We start from the raw sequence: 18986 nt of genomic DNA, 5'->3' as shown, positions 1-18986 counted from the left end.
CTGTGGTTGCAAAAAAAAAAAAAAAACAAGAAATAAACACACAGTGCAGTCCTGCTACATTTTCTAGTAGAGTTGCTGAAAAATAAAAACAGAATTTGATAGTTATGATATTTTTTATTGTATTTTCATTCTTTTTATTATCTTATCATGGAACTTTATTTTGAACTTTGGTTAGAATTTGCTGGTCTCCACAGCAACCAAAAACAGACTATTGCTGTCAACCCCCAAAAGTGAAACGTAGTTTGAGTTGAAGATGTTACATAACTTCCGTTTTGGCTTGTGCGGGAGTAAGTCGACTTAGAGACTTTGTATGATGCGCTCCCACTGGCAAATGAATGATGTTACATATCGGGATTACGTGGAGTAGGCTTCCACTATACAAGTGTGTGTGTGTGTGTGTGTGTGTGCGCTTTGAAAGCGAGGCTACTTATGTCCAGATAAAAAGCTTAGAAGACCCTGGAAGGTAAGCATTTTTTTTTTTTCTCAGCAAAACAACCCTATCTGGCCGCTGGTCATCTGTTCCCACTTTATTGAGGTCAGGCTCGGTTCAAACATGGCATCTTACAGCGTCTGGACCAGCGTTGCGGCTCAGGGCTCTGAGTCCGCACGGCGAGTAAATTCCGTTTTCACTGGGGACTGAAAGGATTGATGGTCGTCTGGGGACATTTGGACGGCAAGGGAGGAGCGGTGCTCGGATCAGATGGAATGCATGGGGGACCAGAGAGCCAGAGGATTCCCATCCAGCCTCTTTTAGGCCAGCGCTGGCTGTATATTCCCACGCTCTCCAGCGCCGACTGGTTATTTACTATTTCCACAAATCCCGAGGCCCGCTCCGACTTGATATATGCTCTATGGCGAGCTTTAGGGCACACTTGTTAGTATTGGTGTGCACTGCTTTTAACATGAGCTACACTTGCACAATGGAATGAGATCCAAGATGAGAAATGTAGTTAAAGACGTAAACCTTATGTCGGCACTTTATCACAACTTGGCATTTTTAACTTCATGAGGATTACATTCGATACAAAAGCAGACAAACAATGCAATATTCATAATATACAATATTCATCATGAACTAAAAAGTGTGAATATGAGGAAAGTCTCTTGATTATGATCTAACAACTGGAATCATCTCACAAGTTGTACTGTGATTGGTTAAAAATGTAGTACAGTTCAGAGTAGTATTTGCTCGACTACATGCCGACATGCCTCCGGAGCGAGTTGCCGTTGGGATTGTTGTGTTTGCAAACATCTTTATATTGATTTTAAGCAAAGTTATTTATTTAATAGCATGGCATTTAGTTAGTTTATTTAGCTTATCTTGTCGAATATAAGTAAGTTAGATGACCCTTTTAAGGGTCTTGCCTTTAGCCTGTATTGTCTATAAAAGCGACAAGTCTCGGCTCGCTCTGAGTAACGAAGGGCAAGGATTTATTGGCCGCGTCCAGTGTGGCTGTGGCAGACTGGACAATCAATAAAACTGAGAGAGAGAGAATGGCATCGATTGGGCGCTCATACATGGATGCCAGAGCCGAATCGTTACACGCTCCCACCATGAGCTGCCGCGAGGCAAGGTGAAGGCCAAGGTCGCAAAAAGCATTTTTACGCGGCCGGGGCCGAGGTTAAACGGGAGCCGTTACCTCTGATTAGTCTGGAAGCCGCTGGGCTGCTAAATTGGCCAGATACCACATATGATGCAAGTTTGACCTTTTAGCACTTAAGTGTTTGTAAAGGCAACTCATCTTTAGACATTCCAGCTCCATTCATGTCTACCACATCTGTGATTTCCAACCGCTTAATGTGCAATGAGAGATCATCTGGGAAATCATCCAGCCAAACTTAATTGCTCTGAGAATTGTTTATTTTCTGCAAATCGTTACCCTGATAGCATCATGGTCCAAGGTGAACATTTTGCTTCTTGTCCGGAATGAAAAGACTCAATATGATTTCAAAAAGTCATTTTCTAGAAGTACTCGCAAGTTGACAGATGTCAATTAACTTTGGGAGGTCCCACTGTAATCAAATAATTTTTGCTCACTCGGTGGAATCAATATGATTAAAATTGACACATGCGGTGTAATATTCACATGCAGGAAGCTGCCTTATTTCCTTCTCCGCAGATAATGAATCCCTCTGGTGAGCGTGAGACACGACTTGGAAGTGTGTGAAGCGCGCGCCTTTCAAAGGAACAGATGGGCTGACCCCCGTCGCCTGCCAAATCGCAGCACGGCGAGGTGGCAGGCACAAGCCGTCGTACGGCAATTGTGGCGTGAAGGAGGGCTCGCTTTAAAAAAAAAAAAAAAAAATGTTGGTGCAATAATAAACAGCGCACATACGTTTGCTCAAGCTTGGACTCAAAAGAAAGAAAGAAAGAAAGAAAGAAAGAAAGAAAGAAAGAAAGAAAGAAAGAAAGAAAGAAAGAAAGAAAGAAAGAAAGAAAGTAAGAAAGAAAGAAAGTGTTGGGTCTAAATACGATTAGACATTAAATCACTCACTGGAATGAAGAGGAGAAGACAACCAGAACAGGTTCACTCGCGAGGAGAACGATAGAGCAAGCAATCTCAGTTACAACCTCCATCAGTTCTGAGTCTTTACTCCACGTGCCCCTCTTTTTAATGTTATGGTTTCCCTGGTTACAGAGGCGTTGCTACACTAAAGGGAGGGGGGATTGTGTCTGTAGCAACGCTGATTAGCAAAAGAATGTAGTGTGGTGTGAATTAGCACTTCGCTGTTGGCTCTTGACCCCCCGCAGAGGCCGTCCGCAGCTGTCTTCCTTCACAGTTGGCTGACCTGTCCTCGAGGTCAACAAATGTCCTGACGCACGTTGATTGCCGCTTTGCTGTGGAACAAATGCAACTAGACCTTTGCTAACTTTGTCTACTTGGTAATTAACACACAATAGTAATAAGTAACTTGTCCTAAACATTTCAACACACATTAAGCAAACGTGAGGTAACCGGTATGCAGTTCCTTAAACAAACATTGAGTAAATATGGGATAACTTTAATGCAACTACTTCTAACTGTATGTATCCCTTAACAAAGAAAAACAGGTCTGATAAACTACAATCTATGAACCAAACCTATATCTAAATAGAAGGAATGACATTCCTGTGAATCAAACAAAGAACATTTCACCTATGCAAATAAGCCCTGCTCATTGTTAGTGAAGGACTCTTTACGGGAACCAAAACACACAGACAACATAAGGACAGGAAAGGTACAAATGGCTGACAGGGATCAAAAGACATCCCTATCACATAAAAGGAACAAAGAGATAAAAGGAAAAGATAAACTCGTAAAGGCGAGGCCTCCAGCTCTGGCAGGCCAAAGCTTTACTTAAAATTATTCCAACAGAAAGAAAGAAAGAAAGAAAGAAAGAAAGAAAGAAAGAAAGAAAGAAAGCTTGTCGTAAAACAACTTGAAAGCTGTCGCAAACAGATGGTGTGAAAGTCTTTTTCGCGGCACACTAACAGTAACCACGGTAACGGCGCTAATGGTGCGGGATGGCGGGACCTCGGCTGATGATGCCACCTCAGCTAACATCCTGCAAAATTAACAGTTGAACACATTTCACGGTCGGCTGTGTGTGACAGTTGCACATATGTACCGCACACACACACACATACAGAGTGGCAACATATGCAAAGCAGCATCGTATCCTACTTTTTGGACTTTCATTTGGCACCAAAGGAAAGGAAAGGAAAATCCAGGCGGACTGCTCACCCACTTGCTTTCATGTAGACACAGTTTCTCACATGCACACAACAACACGACTGCTAATGAGGTGTGTTTGTGTGTAGCAGCGTGTCATCAAAGGAAAGTCTTGTGATTTACTTTTTAGTTTCATCCCAAATGAGGGGCCTTAAAGGTGCACTTACTGCACTGTATCCATGACTGTGCACCCCAACATTGAAATATGGGCCGGCCATTCAGGTCAGTGGAGATGATGACAGAGCGGGAAAAGACCCCAGTGACGGCAAACAAGCAGGCGGGCAGCGTTGATGCGGAGATTTAATTGGCATAATGAGGGTTTCCGCTCTCAACGGCGGCGATGCCAAAGAGGAAGAAGCCTTTATCCGGATATGGGATTTCCCTAAAGGGGCACAAAATCAGGACACGCCGTGCCGTGTTTTGAGCGTTTTTGTCTCGTCAAGCTGTATGACGCAAAACTCGAGGAGCGCTTGAGATTTGAATCTTTAATGTCATCAAAATTCTAAATCATTTCACACACAGAATTGAGGATTGATGTTTTTTACGCCCTCAAACAAGAGCAACATTTGACAGCCATTATGTGTGGACCCCACCTGAGCGAGTGGGAATTAATTTAAAGACTAAACAAACAAATCAACAAATGACCTTTGTGTTGGTTCTAAGAGATGTTAACGCAACGCTATCTAAATATAAACTCCTTGACTATGCTGTGATACCTCATGGATAAGCGTACATAAAGCTGAAGGGACTAGCCAGTGAACAATTGCGCAGCAATCACGGCAACCAGAACGTATTCTAGACGTCACAAAGAAAAAGTCGTTTTTTGCCTGGAGGCCTGCGTTTTTATCCATCCGACAATATGCTACGACGCCTCGTTGAAGAAAGCCTCATTAGTCGACAACTTTGAGCTTTCCGACGGGCGACATCTGCTCTTGTTGTTGTTGGCCCGGCACGCTGACTCAGTCCCAGCGAGGACTCATTTGCTCTGGCATCTAATGAGCGCTTGGACACCCCACCCCACCCCACCCCACCCCACCTCACCTCACCTGTACTTGCTCAGTCACTCGTCCCTCCGAGACTTTAAAGGCATCAAAACAAGAGGTGTTGTGGTGGTGAACTGTGTGCAAGGAATAATTCCGTGTCAAAAAATCTCATGCAAGTTATTGAACTCTATTTGAAATCTGGTTCCTGAGAAGAATAAAGTGCATAGGTGAAAATAGCTGTTTGCCTCTCACAATGAGTGAACTTGTTGAGATTTTTTATTAAAGATTCTCTCATCCCTAATTACGAGGGGAAAAAAATCAATGAAATTGCTTATTGTTGGCACTCATTCATTTAGTTTACATCACTTCAGTGAAGGATGAAAATATAAAGAAATGAGATTTGTTGAAAGAGGTAATGGTTGATGACTGATGGCAAAGGAGTTGTGGGATGTATCCACAGGGGGGCAGTAGAGAGATTTAACTGCCCTCCCTAAGCCTGACTAAATGTATTTTTTTGAAACCATCTTGTTTCAATTGGAAGCCCACAGAGCAGCAACCCTGCTGGAACCAAACATGTACAGCACGCTTAATTGAAAATGACATCAAAAGTTCAGGGATCCACTTTTTTTGTGGTTGAACTTTTTCCGGATTGCACGTGTTAGAATTGAGGCCATCACGTGCTCACCTAGTCTCATGAAATTGTCCTGAGTGAGGGTCACACTCGATGCACAATGCACTTTATTATGTTCTTACATTTGGCTGTTAAAGTCCATTTTACCGTATCAATTTTATAGATTTTTTTTTAATTCGCATTTAAATTCACTTGCACACTTTAATGCGGCCTGGCACATTAGCTGGATTGAAAAGAACAATAACAATTTGGGTTTTTTTCAGTCATTTATCTGATGCTTGTTACTGTAGTTTGCATTGAAATGAAATGAGATTGCATGAACCTGAGAGCTGTTAATATTTTGAGCCTCTCCTTAGCTAAATGTTTTGCAAATTAGAACATTTCTTAGTCCTGAAAAATCCCAACATGAGCTTGTGTGTAATATATACGGGGCACTTTGTGGGTTTGTGGCTTCATTGTATAAGGAAAAGCCGCTTTGTTGGCCCCCACATTTGCAGCATTTAATGCTTTTTTTCCCCATTGCATCCAAGCTTGTGACCGCAACACAATGGCAAGGAGTTCATGTTGTGTGCATCAACCATATTGGTTTCAAGTGAGCAGTATTTTTCTTTAAAAGCTAAAAATGCTTAGTCGACGTTTTTCAGAACGAGGACGTGCACGATCTCCATTGTCGTGCTGGGGCCAATATCAGCTAATTAACATTTCTACAAAGGAGCCAATGAATAATGGTAAGAGTTATAAAAGGGTTAGAATAATAAGAATGAAAATAAAAATCCCTCCAGGAAGGTTGTGTCACGTTCAGGGGTGGAGTATGGAGCAGGATGACCAAGTGCAGCTTGGACCAGGGTCTGTTGAGGGAAAAGGGAAGTGGAACGAGGCATCAACAGAAACACATGACAACTGGCAAACCAATAAACACGACAGACTGACTGACTGACCGACCGACCGACAGGGATGGCAAACAGAAACAGACTCGAACCAGACAGGAACCACAAGGACAGCAAACGTGACGACATAGACGATCCGACAGGAAGTGAGGGGCAGACAGGACTTATAGACACGACAGGTAACGAGAGAGAGGCAGGTGGGAATAATCACACTGATCATGGACACACAGGAAGGGAGGGGAGGGGCGAGCACACAGACACATGAACAAAACTATGACACGATCGGGGACGATCGGAGACTGCATAATCAATGGGACACTATTGATCCATTAATGTCTACAGTGCATCAGATAAAGTCCAAATAATCTCATTTTATATCTTTAAATATGTCGTGATATAGAATTGAAGACATCAAAACTCACTTGTATGTTTCTCAGAATATTTTGCAGAGAGATGAGACAGAAAGGACAGTGCTCTGCAAGTTTAGGGGGGGTCCACACACACGCACACACACACTCTCTCTATAGAAGCCTTTTGGACGTTAAAATGTTGCCATTTTGGAGTCTTATTACTCAACGGGAAATTGGATCCAATGCAGACGTGATGTCCTACACAACACGGTCATTGTCCTGATGCAAGGAGGAGGTTTCCCCCTAATAACGTCTATCTTGCCTGGGGCTTGATCTGGGCTAGGAAGCGGGGGAGGAGTTCAAAGGCCACACGCTTTGGATGACGTCTGAGCACATCAGGTCACTCTGTTGAATTCGAAGAACTATGAAAGCGACATCCAACACACTCTTCAATAATTCATCCGCTCTTCATTCTTACTTTGGCACCACCGATCAGGCTGTCTGTTTTGTAAAACGAGAGTCTGAAATCCACATCTGGCCCTTATCATCTCCACCTAGAGGTTTCAAGCACCAGTTGACGGAGGAACTCACTCGGCGGGATGCTCGCAATCTTGACAAAACTCAGCTTATGGAACTCGCATTATGATGACAGACAGTTGTGTACTTTATTTATGAAGGTTAATAGTACTAGGAGTGAACCTTGATCATAAACCGAAGGAAGCAAATATCGCTTCCACTTGTCTTCTCTCGATGTACATATAAGCGGAGATCTATTGATTTATTTGGAGTCTTTCTCCACTGTGACATTATAAACACTCATAGATGTCTTCATCAAGTGAAATGGTAGTGAAATGAAGGGAGGAGCAATGAAAAGGAATATGGAACAGAAGAAGGGAAACGGAAGGAAGGAAAGAAAGAAAGCAAAAGTGGGAAAAGAGATGGACAGAGGACAAGCAAAGAAAGCAGAGGACACAAATTAATGCTTGATTTCAAAGGGAGGAAATAAAATAAAAGCAATGAGACTGAGGAGTAATACAGGGAAAGAAAAGTGAAGAAAAAAACAATTAAAAATGTTCTAAATCTTCTGATACCAGGCTTTCAAAAGTAATCATTGTCTGATTTCTCACGTCTTTTGTGAAAGCCGACCGATTTATCTTTTGTGATGAATCAAAATAAGATATTTGCGCAGAAAAAAAATGGTCTAATACACTTTGATGCAAATAACATTGTATCGATTATTCGATGAATCAATGGAACAATCGGGTGTGAAAATATTCCATCGCGAGTCATTCATATTCCATAGACCCAATAGGAAGACTGCGGTGTGCCGTGAGATTTACTGTATTTCCACTTGTAAATCTTGTGCCTTGGCTCATTAAAGTTTCCAGCTTAGAGGAAGGAGTCTTACAAAGCGTCGCAAGCACCTAATTCAAAGCAGCGGCAGGGGCGATGGCGATGGCGGCGCTAATCCCGCTGCGTAACGCGGTAAGCAGATTTGGCATCCATATGCTTCCATTTGGCTCCAGATGTGCGAGGCCGCTGACATCAGTGCGAACACAAGCGGCGCATTTATTTCTCCGCTGCCGACGTCTCGCTGTTGAGAAATAAATCACAGACTCCACGCTGACCTTGGAGTGACCTTGGAGCGATGGGGAAAGGACACTGATCGAACACATGCGGTATTCCGCACGGCGTGAAACCAAATCCCATAAACGCTCTTAATCATTAAGGAAATGTTCAAAGGACCATTTCAATCTGTAAAGTTGGAATGCAAAACTTGGTCTGCAGGTTGAATGACACACACAAGGTGAGACGTGAGACATCTGCTCACCATCATCTCCAGTGAGGAATTCTTTTGGGAATGACTGTACTTTTTCTCGTTTTACATGCAACTTCGTAAAAAGTGCACGTTTGAGTCGGACGGTGGGAAAAAGGAAAAATAAGAAGAACGATCTGAGCTTTGAAAATTTCAGCATGATTGAGAGGTTATTTTGAAACAAGTGATCCAACGTCCAAGATGACTTCAATCAACAGATTACCACGATGGTTGTTTGTTTTTTTGTTGTTGCTGATTTTGCACAACAGTGGGCCTCCCCGGCGTTTATTTACTCTCACTGGCGTGTGAAATGCACCCAATGCTCCTCTTAGACCTTTATAGAGCAATTAAGGAGTGCAAATGTTTACGAGGCACTTTAATAATGCGGCCGGGACGGAAATATTTCACGTCTCCCATGGTTTTCAAAGTATTGTCTTGAAAGTATTTCCCAGTACTGCAGTCTTGAGTCGCCCCAGCCAGCCAGGTAGGGCCGGGCCGGGCCATCAAAACCTTTTTTTCTAAAATAAAAAGGCAGGCACTAGGACCTCACAACACACCCAATAGAGAGTCTTGCTGTTCTATCAGAACAAGTTTCCAACAAGTGCAGTTATCCGGGAGCAACGTTTGGGACAAATGACAAAGAATGCGCTCGTCTCCTCCCGGGCATCCTGCGGACGCAAACTGGAATTTATTTCAATAATCCTCTGGAGGAGCAACTTTTGCAGAGGTAGACTAACTTGTTTTCAATTTCAACTACTACAGAAAATTGCAATGCAACATAAGTCACTTTTTACAGGAGGCTTTTTAGAGAAGAGAACTTTGTCAACTTTGCACACTGGTTATGTTTCCTGCCTTCGTGTTTGCTGAGGGTATTTGAAGGATTACTGTACTACTGAGATATTTTGTGAGGGCTCAGCTTCAGAGGGGAACCTCCATCCCCTGCGAGAGAGAGAGAGAGGGAGAGAGAGAGAGAGAGAGACTGTTGAAGCGGAGCCGCCCGCGGGGCTCATCAGGTTACACCGTGGCCACTAGCGGAGCTGCACTCCACTTCTGTGGAGGTGCACAAAAAAAAAAAAAAAAAAAAAAAATCCTGCAAAGTTCTTGGGTTTGTGTGGTATGTTGGCGTGGAAACAAGGCGGTAGCTGCAGGGCAATTTCCTCAAATTATGCATCAGAGCACAGCAAATGAATGATTGCATTCTTGTCATAATAGCAGGTGATTATATACTGGAGAAGACTTGCTACTATTTGGATGGACGATTTGATTTGCTCTCAGGGTTTTCCTCAAAATTCATTCCTCGGGCTTTTTTTGGTCCTCATGACAACCTGTATATTATGTTTCATAGTTTGCATGCATACATCATCTTCCTAAGGGCGCAGTAAAGCATGGAGTCCTTCCTGCAGATGGTAGTCAGGTTCAGGAAGACTATTGTTCAAGTTTGGTCAGAAAGCAAAAGTCGGTTCAGAACACCGAGGTCTGGGCGGAACATAAGGATTTTGGTCAATAGAATGATTTTTCCACAAGAAAACGTACCAGAATAGCAACTTCTTTGCTTTTGGTCTATCAACAAAGTGTGATGCAAGAGTTGAAGTGTGTCAAGAAAACGTTCAGCTTGGCGGTGACACCGTGTTGCCCTCAATTTGTTCTTCTGCAGCGGAAACTATAAAGCGGCTGTGAAACTTTAGTCAGTTGAGGGTTCAAGTGGCTCCTAAGTGGCTTTGGCAGATTTCTTCTCTTGCCTGCACAGCTGTGGAGGAAGGGATGCTTGAAGATGCTTGTGCACTGATCTACTTGTCAAATAATGTGTCAAGTGGTTTTTAATGAGGTCTAAGCTATATCGAAAACATTGGATTTAGTTCAGCAAGCCAATATTGAGATGAAAGCATGAGCCCTGGAATAGCTTTGTGATGTTTACGGTTATTGTTCCCCTCCCAAAGACAGCTGGGATAAGATGCAAGCTCTCCCCTGGACAAGGCAAAGAGCAATTGGCGGCCCACGACCACACTCAGAAAGGCCCCTTGATTCATTTTCAAAATTTCAAATGTTTTTTTTTTTTTTCGGGGTGGAGTGGGAAGAATTCTAAACATCCAAAAAACATATTTAAGTGACTCTTTTTTTAAATTGTTTTATTAAGAGTCTTTGAGGCATTTGCTCTACTGTATTTATGTTGTTTTTTGGGGGTACTGTTGCTTGGGAATGTGACAGCTTCACTTCTCCTGGAACAAATTAGCCTTGCGATCCAGGGTTCCTCTGTATTTCCAGAAAATTCTGCTTCAAATTCGACACAACAAAACCGTAATGGACAACTGATTGTTTACAATGATCACATATCCCTGATGAGCAACAGATAATGTGAATTCTTGCCCAGACAGACAAACTAACAAAGTCCATCAGTCACGTTCTTGATCCTCCCCACATTGTGGAACATGCCTACAGGTAAAGTCACCGCTTGGGAGGATGCTTCTGATTTCCCCCCTCTAAATGTTGGGAAAGAAAAAAAAGGCAAAGTGACAGGGGCCTTTACTCATCGGACATGTGTGAGCTCACTGTTTACACAAAGGGATTCTTGCTAATGCTTTTAAGACCAATGCTGGCTGGAGGCACTTTGAGTTGAAAGATGTTTGTGGAGAAAGGTTTAACCGCAGCTGGTCCTACTCATTTTTTTGGGGGTTGGCACTCTGAGGGCCTTAGTGTCATTTTAGGGCATTGTTTTTTTTTTTACACTGAGACCACAAACTCAGCTGCAGAGGGCGAATGTGTACCTGTATAAATAGTACCAATATTTCCCATTTTAACACTCCTGGATTGTTGGAATGACTTGATTGTTTCAATCTGCTGTTCGGGACCAAATTGGAAGATTGTATGGCACTTTAGAACCCACCATGTAGATGATAGAATGACACGTGTTGAATTCTATTCTCAACAATACACTCCAATTACTAGCAAAATGTGAATTATGGATGATAATGACATTGTTTTGCTTCCCTGGCCTTGGAAATTAACAATTACAGGAGTCAGGCCCTCCTCCGCTGGCATCCAAACTGATTGAGCCAACCTTGGTGCGTCTTAACGACGACGGCAAGCATTGAAGCTTTCTTTCCACGCAGGCATGTCCCGTCATCACTCGTAGCCTCTGGCGTTCTCTGCGCGACGGCGTGAGACTGCAACTTGCAAACTTCTCGCTCCTCTCCGGGAATCTTTTGGACAGGATTTCACCACCCCCTCACATACCGTTGTACATTTTTTTGGCTCTTAATGAATCCAAATCAAATACAAGTGAAGAGAGAGTGCAACTACATTAAGGAGGAGCTGCAGAGATATGCAGAGAGACCACACACACAAAAACACACTCAAACCTGTGACTCACTACTCAAAGCCATGTTGACGTCTGGCTTATCGTTTAGGATTTGAAGATAAGAACCAATCGACTGAGATGAATAACAGCTTCACTTGATTTATTTTGTCAAATTTATTTGACAATAGTTAGAGAGCACTCACATGGGCATAGCTGTAGATTTTTTTTAGTGGGGTGGCCATGCACGCTTCCGTCATTCATGAAGTAAAATGCCTGCATATGCAAAACGTTCATACTCATAATCAAGCAGGGACAAAGTAAACAGAAACATTTTGCTGAACTTAATAATGCCGGTTTTTTTTGCAGTGTGCTTTTTTTTTTTTTTTTTTTGCATTTCCTAGTCAACCTCTATCTGATGAATTGATTTGTGAGCTAATAGCCAATCAGATGAGAGGATAGGTCATTAGGGTCAAATATTAGTTTTCTCGTAGTCCCTCAAGAAAAAGTGATTTTGAGAAACAACAACCCCCAGACCTCCACCGAGGCAAACGGCCACATCTTTTGAAATGCCAAAGTACATGTACCTTGACGAAGGTACTAGAATAAAACGCATGGCTCTCTTTTTACAAGAATATCCTCGCACACACAATTGCAAAAGAACTAAAAGGCAACTTGCAAGTGCAAACTATTCACCCTGGCAATCGTCACAAATCCAACTGGGAGACATGAAACAAAAAAATGCTCGACACTTGTTCTCCCGCAGACTGCCTGCTTCTTAAACACATTATGTAATTGATTGTGTTTGCAGCACAGCGGCCTGCACGCTACGGACCTGCATGCTGCAACCACGGCCCAGGGTGAACACAATGACGTAAAAATGAATTCCTTACGACAGGGGTGAAATGACAACTCCTGGAACCTAGCGTTAATATTTTTTCTGGCAACGGAAGTCATCATGCCTTCCAGTGACTGAAGCGTCCGCTGCAATCAGGGAAGCTTTGGATGGGATCGCTTTGAATTCCTAAGCATGCTGGTGTGCAGTTCAGCTCAGGTGACAACCTAGAAAACGTTGGGAAAAATATTGAGGGATGCAGTTGTTGTCTTTTTTAATTGTGGAATGTCGTGTTGCGTTTAGCGACCAAGTCAAACTGTGCCTCATGTGTTTGTCATTGACACTCATTATATACTTCATGTCAACCCATATTAAAAAAAGCTGTTGTGGCCTTATGGAACATTCCTTAGAGAGCTGGTTTTACTTATCCCTGACAGCATGCATTTTCATAGATTTCCATACACATGTACGCGTGCGCGCGCACGCATGTGTGTGCGTGCTGAACAGGAAGTGCCGAGTCTTCTTACGAGAACTTTGCAGATTGTAAATCACACGAGTCACAATCGCAGTTGTGCAGTGAGTGTATTGTGTTACACAGCGGAGAAAGAAAAAAAAAAAAAAAATGTCTGCCATGCTCATCCAGATGTTACCTTCAGATCTTCTGCACATCACAACTGTCACTGAATCTGGATGGAAAGTTTGGATCCCTTTTTAAGTGCTGCAAAGGGCAAGATGGAAATTGGTGGTCCAATAATATATGTAACATTCAAAGCAAAATAATTAAAATATTTAACATTTATCATATATATTATTTATATTATTATTATATTATTTATTTTATTATATTTCAATTTATTCAGCAGTCTCATGCACCAATAATAGATATAAAATACAGAGGAAAATATTTCAAAGAAAATAAATACATCAAATTAAAAAGTACCTATCATGTAAAATTATCATTTAAAGAGGCAACCTCAGCAGTATTTACACAATATCCCATAAAAAAAATGAATCTTGACATTCACCGAAGACGTGGAACATTCAAACCAACATGTTAACGTGTAGATTTAACATGCAGCGCTGTCTGTAGGCCAAGTCTACAAATCATCATCAGACAGTTTATCAGTCTGACATGACATGTCCCAGGTACTTCATTTTACAGGCGAGAAAAAACATTTGCCCCGACAGTTAAAAGGATGGCAAAACCTTGTCCCCTTTTGCTCTGCACATGATGACATCACTTATTTTGCCTTTAACACACATTAGCTCCTGGATTTTGTTTTTTCATGATTTCTAATTAAGAAAACAGCAACACCAAAGCTCACATCACTCGCACACTGCTGTGCTGCTGTGATAAGAATTATGTTCCATAACAAATTTTCCCAAACATGTACCAATCTCAGCTTTGACCAAAGCTGCAATTTGTGGTTCCGTTCAAGCAGCTCTGCTTGGGTTTTCTTCTGATTTTTGCGTTTTGAATGTGCATGCATTGATGGAGTTGGCAGATGTATTTTTTTTTTTTTTATATCTAAGTCTAAATGTACTGAAAAGCAAAACTGACAATCAAACGTAGATACCATTGTCAAAAAGAAAAAAAAATCCCCTGGGAACAAAAGACTAACCATTTGCTATTGCAACAAAGTGAGATTTCCAAAATCTTATTTTGTTGTTGTCTCTTCTCCATCTCCGTCACCACAGACAATTTGACGTTAATTAAAGGATTCACATCCATTATGGAAGATTGGAGTGGTTCAAGTAATTGAATGCTCCTGGATACTGGCAATTTGACTGGGTCTTTTTCACCCGATGTTTATAGCCCTCATAATGCTTGCTTACTTGCTGCATGACGATCGATGGCACCCTCTCTGTATAAAGCAAAAATAATTGCACGTACTCAATACATAAGCATGTAAAGTGATAGCAGTGCTGTTTATCCTAAATTAATACATTACAGGTAACTAAAGGGAGGAAATGGAATAATTCAGGAATGACGGAGGTTACATCTTTTTTTTTTATTATCCAAATTGTGAATTTTCAATACAATACAATCTAAATAGCAAAACATTTGATAGATGCAGTCCTCCATCACAATTTTTATTTTATTTTTTGGGTGACTGAAGTTGTCACTCACGGCCTTCAAGCTCAACACTGGTGCACGGCCCAGTCTCATGAATTCTTGTAATCCGCCGAGTTGAGAAGCAACTGCTGACTGGACGTTTTTGCGTCTTTTTACTAAACCACTAAGACGTTTTCTCAGACGTCTGTTTTCGATGAACGACCTTCCGCCATCACAAAGGAGGCCAACACAAGTAGAGGACACAAGATTTACACTAAAATTCCTCACAAACTATAATTCACTGGGAAATTAACTTGAAGAGCACACAGTAAAGGTTTTCTTAGCTGTCACTTGCGAGGCGCATTTGGGTTGAATAAAAGTGTCTTTTGCAGCATAGTGGGTAAAAAAAAAAAAAAAAAAAGTGCACACTTAACACATCACAGCATTACATAGCTTATAAAATACTAGCTAGCATGAATTAAAAGTTCATCGTGCCATGATTAGACACAAACTTCATTCACCATTTAACTTACTGTACAAATAATTGTCACGGTCGGGTGGAGCATGGAGCAGGACGACCAAGTGCAGCTTGAACCAGGGTTTATCGGTGAACTCAAAAAAGGCAAACTAACAGACTCGGCAACTGACATGACTTAACAAAACCTAACAACGAGCCTGACCAAAAAGACAGGGTGACATTACCAATGACAGGAACCAAAAAGACATCATGACATGAACACACAACATAAATCCAGCACCGAACAACCGCAACCAATGACCCGACCGGGAGTGAGGGTCAGGCAGACAGGACTTATATACACGACAGGTAACGAGATGAGGCAGGTGGGAATAATCACACTGATCGTGGGCACACAGGAGGGGAGGGGAGGGGAGGGGAGGGGAGGGGAGGGGCGAGCACACAGACAGAAACCAAGACAACAGACACATAGTGGAGCAGTTGGGGACGAGACGTGACAATAATGACGTACATGAACTTGATTGAGGGGTTGTTACCACGTCCATCTGCTTCATATCAAAAAGTTCTGTGTTTGAACCTTGGCTCAGTGTCAGACAATGTTCAATTTCGTTGAAGATTCTAAATTGTGCCCTGGGATTGGCTGAAAACCAATCTGGGATGTACCTTTCGCTTGCCCAAAATGAAGCTGGGATATGCTCCGTTCTGTAAGCCTAAATTTGGCTGATGGCCACTGAAATTGCATATTTAATATATAATAATTGCCGTGATGGTGCCGATTGGAACCCTCATGACTGTGCTAAGCGTCACAATAAAGCACAGGACACTTTATGTGCCACGGTGCATAGTTCATTGTCAGGTAGATTTGCGGCCCGTTTACTCGGGGTAGCACAACGGCTTACATTCCCCCTTCGGCTTGTCTTGCTGCGCACTCGGCGAAGCGAGACGCCAGAAGATCGTGACAAACGACTGTTGTGGTCTGTCGGCGGGCGTCGCGTGACAGGCCAATGAAAACATTCCCCCGACAAGATGACACAACTAAAAAGGAAGATGTCTTCTTTATTGTGATGGATCATCAGGCGGCGGCGTTTTGTACCGCGCCAAATCCATCATGTCGCTATGGCGGGCATGCATGTAAATAGGCACGCATGGCAGACCGCTTTTCACCTTTTTAATATTCATGTACTACAATACTACAAAATATATATGCATACTATATAAGTTGAGGACATGGAGCAAATATTAGACTAGGTTGTAGCCAGCAGAGAAGCTAACCTGTTTTTGAGGCTGGGGTATGTTTTACTCCGTGAATTTCCAGTGATGATGCTAGCAATGTGTTTATAGTATGTTTATGAGGGCACTAAAAAAAAGTTATGCCTTATGTCTCAGCGGGCAGGCCAACGAGGCGAGGTGGGCTGGACGGGGGCCACATGGCAGGAGCCCCAAGTGCAGCACGCAGCTTCATTTGCATCCTCTAGGTGCCACGGTGAGGCGCTTCCGTTCCCAAGCGGACTCTGAAAAGGTAAGCGTGATGCATGCCAGCACAGCTCTGCTTACCTTGTAGGCATTGGCATAATTGTAGAGGTGTGTAGTTTCAAGTGACCCCCTTCCTTCCCTGGAGGAAAACGTGGCATAATAAGCCTTCCCGACAGAGGAGCCCGCCCGCCAACGGCGCCGTTGCGGGTGTCTGCACGGCTGCTTGCTTCCATACCACGTGTCAGTCCCGATAGAAAAGATTACAATCACCAGAAATGACACTTTCACGAGGGTCAACATGGTCATTTAACGCAACATTTGAATGTGAATGAAATTTATGCAGTGTTTTGGTTTAGCGGCACTATGAAGCATACCTCAGTCACATTCAATTACCGCTTGGAAAAAGCAAGCATCCTTTCAATACGGATCTGTGGCGACTTCACCATTTCTGCCAGTTTCTTTTATGGGAACTGGACTTGTAGGATTGTTCTGTTTGGCCCAGTCGGTCGCGGTGGTTTGGATTGTTTGTCTTTGGTCTAAAAATGAGGATATTTCACTGAGAGCTTGCACAAAGTCTTGTTAGGAGAGCCAGAGGCCACTGTCGTGCATTTGACGACGGGACGCAAAGTTTAGGAAAATAACTGCTTTCCAGTATATACGACGTACAGATGACCCAAAATACCTTACTGCCTGCCGCAGGTGGTGTGCCCATGAGGTCGTCTATGCTGGTCCTGTTGCTTTTCTTCAGTGCCCAGGCCGTGGCCTCCTTTGGGGAGAAGTCAGGCACCTCCAACGCACAACGGCGGGACTCAAACGCCGTCACTGCCGCCGGCCCTCGAGTGGACAGCAAACTCTTCAACAGGCGGCGCAGGCTCTCCCCCAGGGTGCTGTTCAGCGCCGGGCCGCCCGACGGTGATCCCACCGGGTCCCACGGCGAGCGCAGGAGCCGGCGGCGAGCGGGCCAGCCCCAGCACCGAGGCGTGTACTCAGTATGTGAGAGCATCAGCGTCTGGGTGGGCAACAAAACAAAGGCCACGGACATTTCTGGCAACGAGGTGACGGTGCTGCCGGATGTCAACATCAACAACGTCAACAAGAAGCAGTACTTCTTCGAGACCACGTGTCACAGCTCCCACGAAGGCTGCTTGGGCATCGACGCCCGACACTGGAACTCCCGCTGCACCAACTCGCACACGTTTGTGCGGGCGTTGACGTCTTTTAAGAACCTGGTGGCGTGGAGGCTCATACGCATCAACGTGGCCTGTGTGTGCGTGCTCAGCCGCAAGTCGTGGCGACAGTGACCAGGCCAAAAGAAAGGACTTTTGCACAGAGTAAATTATTAGTATTTTGCCAACTTTCAGAGACTGCATGAAATGCGTATAACGGCAGGCCTGGGTCAGAAACGGATTCAAAATTTTGCAAAATTTAGGATGGCTCATTCAAACAGACACTTGCAAAAATCTTCAGATCACTAACTGGGTTGGTTGTTCAATTTTAGGCTTGGTGAGCGGAGAGGTACTCCAAAGATCTATTTGTGTAATAAGAGTCGCTCGTACACAATATGTGCCCTCTGGGATCCGTACTGTGGCAAGAATATTTCAGAAAAATAAAAACACACTGCTGGGTGATAAATTGACTTCTCTGTTCAAAAGGAAGGAAAAGAATTGCCCAAGGAAATCTACATACTGAGAGATTGCGATTATGCAAAACTTCCAAATGCCATTCGATCTACCGGCTGTGTGTATAAATGGTTCAGAATAATTTAATGACGCAGAGTGTAAAGCAAAATGCAGCCAAAGAGAAGAGAAGAGACTATCCTCGGAACAGCAGGTTTAAACTTGTCATACAGGCAGCCAAGCAGACAGCACAGCCCTTGGCACAATAACACAAGCATACTGCAAGTGTCTTGTTTTTTGTTACTTGACCCAGGTCTGATATGAGGAAAACATGTTAAATATAGTCTTTATTATTTATTAAACATGTATATTATACATTGTGTGTAGGTATTCAATTGCACTGGCATCAAAGTTGCTTTGGAGCAAAAGGGCGACATATGGCTTCAATTTACTGCAATTTTGACATTTTTCCATTCTTCTGGAGCATCAGAATAAGTTTTCCCATAAATTACAGCTCTGGCTGTGGTAGGTAGGAAATGATTAAACATATTTTTAATATTATTATAGGAGTGATTTCCAACTTGTCCAGTGTCAATTAGGTTTTTTATTAGTTTTGAGCGTGTCAAATTTTCTATTGCAGCTAAAACAATATCCACGAGAGATAGTAAAACCCCCCAAAAATGCTGCTTTTTGTTAGGCGTCTCTAGTCATAACAATAATTCTTTTTTGTTTGCTACTGGTTTTGTATAGTCAATTCCTTTGCAACACTGACCTCTCGAGTGGAAATGGAGTAATAACGCTTCTTTGCACAAGCCAGTGTTACCTCCCTCCCCAGTTCGGCCCGTGCTGATATTGC

The 18986-nt window shown here is 43.0% G+C and overlaps 1 protein-coding gene and 1 long non-coding RNA gene across 2 annotated transcripts; one reads left to right on the top strand and one right to left on the bottom strand.

Annotated features, from left to right (window-relative positions):
* Window positions 1-4954: 4954 nt before the first annotated feature.
* On the bottom strand, window positions 4955-6382 carry LOC125977398 (uncharacterized). The gene is made up of 2 exons (XR_007484620.1): window positions 6258-6382; window positions 4955-6175 (listed from the first exon to the last, which is right to left on the bottom strand). It is a non-coding gene; the product is annotated as an uncharacterized lncRNA (long non-coding RNA).
* A 2588-nt stretch (window positions 6383-8970) lies between these two features.
* Window positions 8971-18505, top strand: ngfb (nerve growth factor b (beta polypeptide)). The gene is made up of 3 exons (XM_049732613.1): window positions 8971-9107; window positions 16428-16560; window positions 17214-18505. Exon 3 carries the CDS (start codon window positions 17225-17227, stop codon window positions 17813-17815), a length of 591 nt encoding a protein of 196 aa, XP_049588570.1. The 5' UTR covers window positions 8971-9107; window positions 16428-16560; window positions 17214-17224; the 3' UTR covers window positions 17816-18505.
* Window positions 18506-18986: the final 481 nt, after the last annotated feature.

Source organism: Syngnathus scovelli, chromosome 11 (genome assembly GCF_024217435.2).
Source record: "Syngnathus scovelli strain Florida chromosome 11, RoL_Ssco_1.2, whole genome shotgun sequence".
Lineage (NCBI taxonomy): Eukaryota > Metazoa > Chordata > Actinopteri > Syngnathiformes > Syngnathidae > Syngnathus > Syngnathus scovelli.
This window is presented reverse-complemented; position numbering and strand designations above follow the sequence as displayed.